The following is an 11,267-nucleotide window of genomic DNA, read 5'->3' as shown; positions in this document are numbered from 1 at the left end:
TGGTTGATTTCGTCATTACTAGTCGCCGGTCGCTGGTAAAATGACGCGCAGAACGTGTTCGCCATAATGATAATAAACCGCCAACACAAGGCTGCAATAAAGCAAATTAAGCTGAGGCTGTGAGTCAGTGATCGATGCATTGATAAGCAGTTATCGGCTATTTAAGTCTGGACTAATACAAGTGGATGCGAGTCGTTGTGAAATTGAGAAAAACGAGCAAGAACTGAGCGGAACAACAAGGTAAAGTTAGCATGCTAGCTAACTATCCAGGTTCACGTCTAGCTTCTTCCTTAGTGCTGTGTTACATGTGCAGGAAGGTGTTGTCGTAATCTAAAATGACAGGTTTTGCATTTCTGGACAGTTCGTCCTTACTGCAAGCTGTAGTACTGGAAGAGAAGAGTGGCTGCTTTAGTGTGCTAAGTACATTAGCTTCCTTGTTTAACAGCTAGCCAAACATCGCAACAGGCAGTAGATGTGAGTTTGCTGCTGTCTGTTTCAGTTAAGGTGAAGTGCGTGTAGGAAAACAAGGAAAGCATTTGAGTTTAAATGTGTTTCAAAAAGAACAGAAAATATTTTTAGCAAACACTGACTTAAACAGAAATTTGACAGTTGCGGCAGTCCCTGGAGGACTGCTGCAGCTGCACGCTCAGCTGTGAAAAAGCAACGGAGCGAGTCAGCGTGCTTTGTTCTCCCGACTGGAGCCAAACAACCTTCAGACTAAGCCAACCGAAGTTCTCGTATGCTCCCCTTTAATAATGCCGTGGTGTTGTTTTTATTTTTAAACGATTATTAGCTACGGATAGTGGCAGCACACGAGTGTGGGCTAAGCTGTAAAAAGTGCACAAATAAATAAATTCTTTCAGTGATCCTAAATTATTAACTGGGCAGATGAGGTAAATGCCTAATTGCACCAAAACTCTAAGGTCCCCCAACGCAAGTTTGTACCATGTTATTTTGCCTACGTAATCCCTTAAATTGCAATTTTGTTGTACTACTTCTGACCTATAAGTCATTTAAGCAAAACAAAAAACCCTACTAAACAAAGAACCAATTTTAATTTGTGTCTTTAGCCACTTTATTACTGGAAACCTGTTGTCATTTGTTGCATTGTCTTTGGTCAAATTTTTGATCACCAAAGATAAGTGTGGCAGGCATAAAATAGTATTTTTGTACCAAAAAGGAAATGACTGTTAGTGGAAAACTTGTATCTCGTATCCTTAAGAGAGAAAAATTACAACAACAAAAAAGTACAATTGGAGGAGAAAAGAAGTGGGAGGTTTAAAAGTATTTGCATCAAACGAACAATATCTGAAAGTCATTCCTTGAAGAAATGTGGGGGGGATTAAGCAAAGACTTGGATAAACTGGATGGCTCGATGCATCTGCTGTTCGCTGATACTTCAGAAATGGTCTGAGTAGAAAGGTGGCTCTCAAGAAGCTCTGCTTAAGGAAAATGGGAAGACATGGCTGAGATATGCGAAAATACACAAGAACTGGACTGAAAATCAGTGGCAACAGGTCTTATGAATCGAAGGGCATTTTCACAACCATAGGTTGTTTTTTCTGGTCTTGATAAGTTGTAGCTTTCCCTGTGATTTGGTTATCTGATATTTTTTTTTTTTTTTTTTTTTTTTTTTTTGGGGGGGGGGGGGGGGGGGGTTCACACAGCAAGCAAACCAAAATGCATCACAACAATCCACATGCGAATTTTCAGGCTGCTCATTGGCCAGATGTGTCTGGGGAGGGGCAACAAAAGTAAAGCAGGAAGAAGGTGTTGTATTCTGGGCTATTGGAGAACATGGAGAATTTGCGTTCATTTCATGGCTAGTTGCTAACCCCCACAGAGCATTGCACAGCTGTAGTATCTTGCTGCATTCAGAAAACAAAGTATACATAACTACGAGAAGTTCTGTAACGCAGACTTACAACTAGAGCTGGGCGATATAAGATTTTTTCATATCACGATATGTTTTTTTCATTTCAGGCGATAACGATATCTATCACGATATAAGCCAAATAACTATATTTGTAAGATTTAAATGTGCCGTTGCTCACAAGTAAAATGTGAAATAATCAGCAGCTTGTTTTTATTTAAATATTTATTTCCCATAATAAGTTCAACAGGGTAGATGTACTTAAGGAACATGAGACTTTTTTAGATAAATAAAGGCAAATATTGCAAACTACAGAAAAGGCAGCCGCTAAAGCGTTTAAGTTTCAAAATAGAACAAACAAAACAGACTAAATTGTCAATTCCACTTAGAAACAAAATATTAATTCTAAAAATAAATCTTAGTTTGTTTTACAGAAGAACAGACAAAATTGACTAACGTTTGTCAATATCAAATAAACTGAGAACTAAAAGGAAATTCTCAATCTCTCCTTGTTGTATAGCTGAGCTTTTCAAACAGTTTTAACAGTTACTTTAGTCTGACAAAAGCCAAATGACGAATTAGCGCTTCCAGTCAGAGACTGAGGCTACGTCCACACGTACACGGGTATTTTTGAAAACTGAGATTTTCCGTTTTCGTTTTAAAAAATAATCCCGTCCACACATAAAGGGGGAAATGAAGGAAAACGCTGCTATGAACATGCCAAAGCAGCAGGTGGCGCTAGATTCCTAACCGTGCAGAAATGTTGGCCAATCAGAAGTCTAGAAGCCTCGGTGGGAAAAAGTAAACAAAGCTGGGGCATAGAAGAGTCGGGGCATAGAAGCAGAACCGAGTCGTATGTGTGGAGGGACAGTAACTGTGTGTGTATGTAAGCATTTAAACACTGCAGAGAGTAGAATTAACAGTAACAGTATTGTAGAAATTCATTTCACCGAAACAATAACGTGGCGCACAGTGTGACGTCAAAAAATGCGCACACCTTTGACGCTGCGTTTTCTCCGTTTTTCTAGTCCACACATAAATGCAAAAACGGAGTTTTTAAAAATCTTCGTTTTCAGTGACCAAAAACGCCGTTTACGTGTGGACGAAAGGTACAAACGCATAGAAAAATCTGCGTTTTCAAAAATACCGGTACGTGTGGACGTAGCGCATGCACCAGTTTATTGTATTTCCAGACTTGCTTTCGGCACAATTTACAGCGCACGCTACTCTGTTTTTTGTCAGACTTGAAATAGCCGAAATAGCCGAAATACCTTCACACTAAGGAACTTCTATGGCTCTTCCGTTCGACAATCTCTCCGGCATTGGAACCATCATCTGTTTTCTCTTCGGTAACCTTCGGTCACGCTCGGTTGATTTCTCTAGTCGGCTCACTCTTTTCCAGAGGTGGGACCAAGTCATTGTTTTGCAAGTCTCAAGTAAGTCTCAAGTCTTTATCCTCAAGTCTCAAGTCAAGTCTCAAGTAATGTCAGGCAAGTCAGAGTCGAGTCTCAAGTCAATGGTGTAAAAGTCCGAGTCAAGTCACAAGTCTGAAATTTTGAATTTCAAGTCCTTTCGAGTCTTTAAAAAAAAAAAACAACGAAAAAATAATGTTGCAGTTATATGCTAAATGTAAATATTAGACCATGTAATTTTAAAATCTGTGTTTTTCTCAACACATGACAAAATAGTGAACTTAGAAAATATACACAAATTGTGAAATTGCACCTCTTTAAAATGCAGCTCAATTAAACCTAGCTCCAAGAATAATTTTCACCGACAGTTCTGAGATACGCTGCATGTTATTCTTGGATGCGGTTGTAGGACCGGCTTTAAAACCGCATGACAAAAATATCATACACATTAAAAAAAACTGTATCACCAACGTAGCCTGGACAACATTTGCTAGTTAGATGAAGTCAGCTATCTCATCTTAGCATATTTATATGCATATTTATAATCATACGCTTCTTGGAGTGAGTGCATACACTCATGAAGTTTAGTAACTTCAGGTCACTGCAACAAGCCCAGGTACAGTTTACCGACGGATGGGTGCAGGACCTTGAAATGCACCGTGTAGAAAGTAAAGACCATCGTACGTATCATAAGTTTACCAGTCTCACAAATCGTCATCATAAATACACATTCATTAACCGTTTATTAATAGGACCTTTGAGCTCAACGGTAATTAATTAGTAGTGGAAATAATTTCTGGTAGCATCACAGAAATGTAGCAGTGACAATAATATTGTATGCTGTAATCGTACTGGACAATTAGTGATACAAAAAACCTGTTTTATCCTGTGAATAAAAGTATATGTTTTTGTCAATGTACCATAATAACAGAAGCGAAACGCAATATTGTGTCAGGACAATTCACTATTTATGCACAATAAATAAAGGAGCATAGCGCGACAATTTCTGTTCAGCGCCAGACTTACTTGTAACCTATATCACCAATTATGTTAAGAAAAATGACGTATTAACTACTAAAAAACACTGACCTTCGTGTAAATGCTTGGAGCAGACTAACCTGTGAGCTGGAGTGTTCTGGGACGTTATATTTGATCTTTGAATGGCTGCAATCCAGGCCATCCATCGCGTCTTTGTTACTTCGGAAACATGGCTCGAACAATTTCTCTTCAACGACGTAATCCGATAACAACCGATCTCTTTACCCGTCGGCTTCCCGTGGCTGTCATGTGACCGGCTATTGCAGTTAATAATACAACGGCTTCTTGACATTTTTGTGTTTCTTTTTATCGCTGTGATTTCAATTGAAAGCCTGCGTGCGCTAGTACCTCTTGCCACGAGTTCCCAGAATCCTTTGCGGTTCTACCCGTGAATGACGTCACATTTTCAATCTCTATATAATATGCGTGTTAAATTTTATATTTGGGGTAAAATATCAAGTCTTTTCAAGTAAACCGGTTCAAGTCCAATTCAAGTCCCAAGTCATTGGTGTAAAAGTCCAAGTCAAGTCACAAGTCTTAGAACATTTTTTCAAGTCAAGTCTAAAGTCATAAAATTAATGACTCGAGTCTGACTCGAGTCCAAGTCATGTGACTCGAGTCCACACCTCTGCTCTTTTCCTTAATTACCCGGGCGGTATGGTGGCTGGCTGCTTCCCAAACAAATACACATGTGCGGCTTGGCACTTGTGCTGTACGTAACAAGTCACGTGACGTAACGCTGCGGCGGTGATTGGTTTGGCTCTGCGCTACGTAATTTGGATTGGCTGTTCTTTTTTTCTTTTTCTTTTTAAGAGGACAAGAGCGGCGAGGTCTAGTTTAATTTTTCTATCGAGAAAAAGTTATATCGCGATACATATCGTTATCGTTCTATCGCCCAGCTCTACTTACAACATACACCTGGTAGTTAGGATCGGATCAGGTTCACACTTTAAACAAACCACTCTAGAGTTCATCTGGAACCGCACTGAGACCTTTTGGAGTAGGTGGTTTTGTTTCGGCCTGCACCCATGTGCAATTACTGCACAAACAAACCAGTGTGAGATCTAAATTGACTAAACACTGCAGGTGGGAAGCACCCTAAATTTGAAATTTAAGGTTCAAATCATCATCAGTATTTATAGAGGAGGTCAGGAGAGGGGTACAACAGTGAGTGTCTACAGTCATCTGTAAAACACGGTGGAGGCTCTGTCATGGTTTGAGACTGCATTTCAGTCAGTGGTGTTGGAGATCAAAATTAATTGTATTATGAAATCAGAAAAACTACTCAGATTATGATCCACTATGCAATGCAATCTGGAAAGCACCTGTGAGGCAGTGGCTTCATTTTTCAGCATAACAATGCAGTAAAAGCATACCTGGATAGTGTTCCTGTGTGTGTTGGTTTTTCTGTTGTTGTTTTGTTTTGTTCTTTCTCCCTATCAGTCATCGGTTGGCTTACACAGAGCCTGGACCTCAATATCACTGAAGCAGTATGTAGCCTTCCTGATCAGTCTTGATAGAGAAGCAAACAAAAGACATCCAGCGTCCAAAGATGAGCTTTGAATGTCTTTAAAGAAGCCTGGAGAATATTCCTGAAGACTTGCAATTAAAGAAATTACAGGAAAGCTTGCATAAGAGAGTTCAGACTGTGCAGAAGAATAAAGAGTCATAAAAATATTGATTTTCAATCTTATTAGAATTGTTTAAAAAAAAAAAAGAGAGAGAGAGCGAGAGAGACGTCCAGCTTTAAATTTATGCCTTGAACTTATATTTTGTTGAAAAGTTGTCATAACTGGTTGGTGCAAAAACTGACTTGTAAAACCTCCAGCCAATGTCATATTATGTTTTCAGAAAAACTGCAAGGCTCTCACCAACAATTGTCATTCTAGGTACATTCAATAGTTTTTTGTGTATATGAAGTTTGTGAAATGGAGAAATATATGCCCTTTATTTTTTCTTTCTTCTGGTGAGCAAAATGAAGTGTATTTATCACTTGTTTGCTTTTGACTGCTGGTGAAACAAAACAAGACATTTTCTATTTCTTGTGACAGAAAATTGTTAAAACTATCAAATGTTCAGATTTGAGAAGCTGGTACCACAAAATTTGAGGAAGCTTTGAATTTTAAAAATAACAAGGTGATTAAAAGAAGGTTCTTTCCGTATCTTTTTAAGTCTAAAATTGTGTTTTTTCTGGGCTGTCGGAAAAATGTTAAAACTGACATAAGTAGCATGACACGTGGCTTCTTAAGAGGCTAATCCAGACATGATGTTAAGTGCATTTTTGTGCTGTGCTAACAGGCTGTGCTATGGCATCGGCATCTGCCAGTGTGGACTCCAAGGCAGAGCTGACTTCTCTACTTGAACAATGGGAGAGAGAGCAACAGGGCAACACGCAGGACCTGGTCAACATCCTCACCAAGTAAGCTTTGCATATTGTTTATGTTGGTGGCACCCAGCCTTTGTAATGATCCCAGAGGCCTTTGTTGAAACCACCTGTGATGTCTCAAATTAAATTCTAATTCAAAATACTTCAGATAAGGTTTTAAGTCCTCATTGTGGTATTGAAGAGTCAGTGTGGCAAATTGTGTACATTTGTACTAGCATGCAGAGGCAGAACTGACTGTGTGTAATTTCCCATTACCTCCTGATACTTACTCAATTTAGTCTTCATTCTCAGACTTCTGTTGTTTATCCCACATGTAGCTGCAGTCATTTATTTTTACTTTGAGCTAGCTTTTTACTAGTTCAACAAACCTTATACTTTCACTTTATTCTTAATGTTATCCTTTTTAACTGTTTATTTGTTGCTTTTGGCTAAATGGTTAGACTTTTTTGGTTTTTGGTATCTAGATTTTTGATTCAAGCTCCTTTTTTCACATGAAGTTGTAATTTTCTTAAAAAAAACAACAAAGTTCAAGTGTAGTTGTACTGAATTAGTTTTGAATGATTGACACAAAATAATACTTATTTATTGTATACTGGTACTTTGTGCCACCCTCACTGTTTAAGAGCATCCTCCCTTTAGGCCAGCTTATTTCTTCAGAAGTAAGGATTGCACACACCCAGAGCAGTGTGCATGAGGTCATCATATTGTCAATTGCACTGACATCATACAAATCCCAGAGCAGAAAGAACTCACAGGGAATACTTACATGGTGACCTCTTATTTAAAACTTTGGCCATGTTTAATAGAAATCTCAACCATTGTAACGGATAGAAATGGCAAAGAAAGAGCAGCTGGCCTCACAAAGGACTGTTTTATGCAGTGTAATTAGGATGATTTGAGGGTTAGTTAAAAAGAGTTAAACGTGCTCATGCGCTGTAATTTTCAGAATCTCAGAGCTTGTTGAGAAGGAGACAGAGGAGTACCACAAAGCAGATCCTGACCCTTTTGATGATCGACATCCTGGTATGACAAACACGGCGACCATAGAATTGCAAGTCTACTGCTGATTTTAAGTGTAATTTATGTTTTCACATTTTCCTTTTTGCCATTAGGGAGAGCTGATCCAGAATGCATGTTAGGGCACCTCCTCAAGATCCTGTTCAAGAATGATGACTTTATGAACGCAGTAAGATTATTGGATGGATTTGAGAACGTTACCTTTAAAATAATGGGCATTTTTAGCAGCTCACTCAGAAGATAATTAATCTTTATTTCCCTTTGTAGCTTGTGAACAGCTACGTGATGACCAGCAGAGAATTTTCCCTTAATGCCGCAGCTTGTCGCCTGCTGCAAAACATCATGCCTGGATTGGAGACAGCTGTGGTGTTTCAAGAAAAAGTATGTTACTCCTGACTTCATTATGAGATAACTGTGCGATTTAGTCTTCAAGTTTTCTGGTTGGAAGAAAATGGAAGACACAATATTTCAACTATTGTTATAGCCTGTAACACATTTTTGGAGTTTTGAAGATGTGTGTCTTAATCAGGTGTTTTCAGCGTTTAAAGGTATGTAAATTGACTCCAACAAAAAGATGTGGTTTCCTTTTGATTTTATTGTGTTTATTTGATTTTATTTGATTAAATTCATCAAGTCCCAATTTAAGAAACACCGTGACTGTAGTATATTAAACAAATTGAGCAATAAATAACAGTACAGGCTGCAACTGAAATTAAGATCTCTTTAAACCTCCTTCAGCAGTAACAGCCACCCTCAGATGTTTCCTGTAGCTGCTTGTGGGACTTGTACCACCACACACACAAACAACTGTCGTTGACTGAACAGCGCTCATCAGGCAATATCACTTCCTCTCAGCGTGCTTATTTAAGCCATTCCAAAACAAACCAAAAGCTCTTTCTTCTTTTGAACTGCTCTGTTTATTTGCTTGGCTGCTTTCGATCTATGACTTGTTGCATCATAGATCATCTTGTAAGCATCAGATAACGGACTGCTGCCCTTCCACTTCCCTGTAAACATTTCACAATGCAAATTTGCAACCAGAACCTGAAAAATCAAAGAAGGCCCAAATGGCGATGTCTCTTTCACTATGCTTTGATGTTTTTGAGTTTCAAACATCAGGTAGTTTTTACTTCTGGTCTGTTTGGTCACAAAGTAAGATTCATTTCTTTGAGGCGGTGATACTGACTGACAGAGCACTCCATCACTTTTAAAAACACTGTCTAAAGAAGTCAGTTTTGTTTGTTGTGTCACAGTCCAGTCTACAAGTTAAAATTTAACTGCAGCGCTGTATTATTTGACCCATGAAGATAAATGTCATACTGCTTCTCAAAACACAAGACCTTAAAGCTTTATTTTAAAAAGGGAATCCACATTCACTATGGGGGGGGGGGGGGGGAAGTACAAAACTAGTGACGTCCTTGGTGTGCGGATCCTTGGTCAGGTTAAAAAGTTAAATTACATCTGTACAAATCATGTGAATTTTTTTTTTGAAAGTCATGCATTCTTATTTGAGCAAAGAAAAATAAGAGCCACCTTTTGATGAAATTTGGTACTCTGTGTCTGCATGTGCTTCATCACTCCTGTGTTTGCTCTTCTTAGGAGGGCATAGTTGAAAGACTCTTTAAGTGGGCTCAGGAGGCCGAGCAGCCCCTCAGAATCTATGCCACAGGCTTGCTGGCAGGTGCCATGGAGAATCAAGACATTGCAGCAAACTACAGAGAGGAGAACTCTGTTTTGGTCAGTGGAGGTTTCTACTCTCTTATGTATCAGGTTGCATTAACAGGGTAATGGCATGCAATGATGAGACAAGTAAATACAACAGGTGATTTAAAAATGTTTTCCAGCAGTTTGATCAGAACCAGTAGGTGGTGTAAAGCAGCTTGCTTTTTCTTCTTTACTTTTGACAGGTGCCTTTGATGCTGCATCGGTTGCGTGAGCTTCAGAATAAAGATGCTGAGAACAAAAGGGATATCAAGCGGCCCAGCCCCAGGAAGACACTGAGCGAGCCTTTGTTACCTCTGGATGAGGAGACGGTTGACGGAGGCTTTGAAGAGAAGCCATTCACACCTGGGAAAAATGGAGCCGAAAAGGAGGGGACGGGACAGCCGGAAGATGGTGAAATTTCCTTCTCAACTATGGAGCCTGAAAACGAGCTTTCGTTCCGTCTTAACTCCCCTCACAAGACCAGCAGCCGTGCCAACTCGGCTGTGAAAACCATGATGAAACCCATGTCTGCTCCGGGATCTTTGGCAAATCAAGGAATGTCTGATGGCAGCAGTTACCTAAAAAGAAGAGCTGAGAGGGAAAGTGGCAGGACCTCAAAACAGAAGCTAAATTTCTCTTTGCCAGAGCCAGAGAGGAACTTCAGTGAGCTTTCCAACAGCAGCTGGACTGAGATGAGCCCCTGGGTGATTGGTAACAACTATCATCTGTACCCTTTGACCCCAGAGATTGAGCAGAGGTTAATCCTGCAGTATCTCACACCTCTGGGGGAATATCAGGAGGTTGGTCCACTTTTATCAGCCTATAGAGTGCTTAAACTTGCAAAGATCAGCTGAATAATTGATATGGATTGATATTTTTATAATCTGTTAGTTTAAACGACTTCAATGTCCAAATTCAATTAATTTTTTTAATTTAAGGAGTAATATGATAGTGAACATCGGGCATTTTAGACTAGTGTTCTTTGTAGACTGTTGAGGATTATACAAGTTTTAAATAATATTGTTTTAATGCAGCCCTTGTAATATGAGTTTTAATCATTTGTAGTTCATGTGTTTGACTGCGTTTGTGTGTTGGCACATGTTTACCAGCAGATGTCAGTCTTTCATAATTTTTTTTTTTTAAACTTCTCTTCTGATTATGTTAAAAATGTGTTGTTGTTTTTTAGTTGTTTTTTTTTAGGTGTGACCTTATACATTTCAGGTTCATCTAAGAATTTAAAAAAAAAAAAAACCTAGCAGGCAGACCAGGCTTTGACAAATTTTTAAAGTACATTCTGTCCCACTCTCTCCTACCTGCAGCTGCTGGCAGTGTTCATGCAGAAGGGAGCTCGGGAGTTGCTGATGCATTACATGGATTTAAAACAGACCAATGATGTGCAGCTCACCTTCGAGGCTCTCAAGGTAAGCAAAGTTTCATGTAGTCGACCTTTCGCGGTGCCTGAAGCGCAACAAGGTGCTCAAAAGTCTCCTGTTTTCTTCTCATCCTCACAGTATCTGGCTTCGCTGCTGTTGCACAAGAAGTTTGCTGCAGAGTTTGTTGCTCATGGAGGAGTTCAGAAGTTGCTGGAAATCCCCAGGCCTTCAATGGCAGCTACTGGAGTGTCACTGTGCCTCTACTACCTTGCCTATAACCAGGATGCCATGGAAAGGGTACGGAGAGTCACAGTAATATACAGCAATGGCTATTGTATCCTTATTTTGCTTTAGGTTTATTTTGTGGACTAAGATGAAGTCACTTGTTAAAAATTTGAAATGAGATGACTAACATAATGATACTATGTTAGTGATCTGTAGAAGATGACATAATTCTGTGCCGT

The 11,267-nt window shown here is 39.3% G+C and overlaps 1 protein-coding gene across 2 annotated transcripts in view; it reads left to right on the top strand.

Annotated features, from left to right (window-relative positions):
- LOC147305938 (DDB1- and CUL4-associated factor 1-like) overlaps positions 1-11,267 on the top strand; it is a 33,164-nt gene that overhangs the window by 6,327 nt on the left and 15,570 nt on the right. The window contains exons 1-9 of one of the 2 annotated variants that reach the window (XM_086276110.1): positions 56-240; positions 6,622-6,742; positions 7,656-7,732; positions 7,822-7,895; positions 7,994-8,107; positions 9,326-9,463; positions 9,634-10,230; positions 10,750-10,851; positions 10,942-11,100. In XM_086276110.1, the coding sequence (XP_086132236.1) occupies positions 6,630-6,742; positions 7,656-7,732; positions 7,822-7,895; positions 7,994-8,107; positions 9,326-9,463; positions 9,634-10,230; positions 10,750-10,851; positions 10,942-11,100 (1,374 nt within the window). In that variant the 5' untranslated portion in view covers positions 56-240; positions 6,622-6,629. Of the gene's footprint in view, positions 1-55; positions 241-6,621; positions 6,743-7,655; positions 7,733-7,821; positions 7,896-7,993; positions 8,108-9,325; positions 9,464-9,633; positions 10,231-10,749; positions 10,852-10,941; positions 11,101-11,267 lie in introns of those variants that run through there. The other variant, XM_086276108.1, reaches the window with a different exon arrangement.

Source organism: Aulonocara sp. 'chitande type north' Nkhata Bay, linkage group LG20, assembly GCF_057382095.1.
Source record: "Aulonocara sp. 'chitande type north' Nkhata Bay isolate Kocher_YH1m ecotype deep benthic linkage group LG20, A_spYH_male_GT1.1, whole genome shotgun sequence".
In the NCBI taxonomy this organism is placed as follows: Eukaryota; Metazoa; Chordata; class Actinopteri; order Cichliformes; family Cichlidae; genus Aulonocara; species Aulonocara sp. 'chitande type north' Nkhata Bay.
Note: the sequence above shows the minus strand (reverse complement) of the source record. Positions and strands in the feature narration are given on the sequence as shown.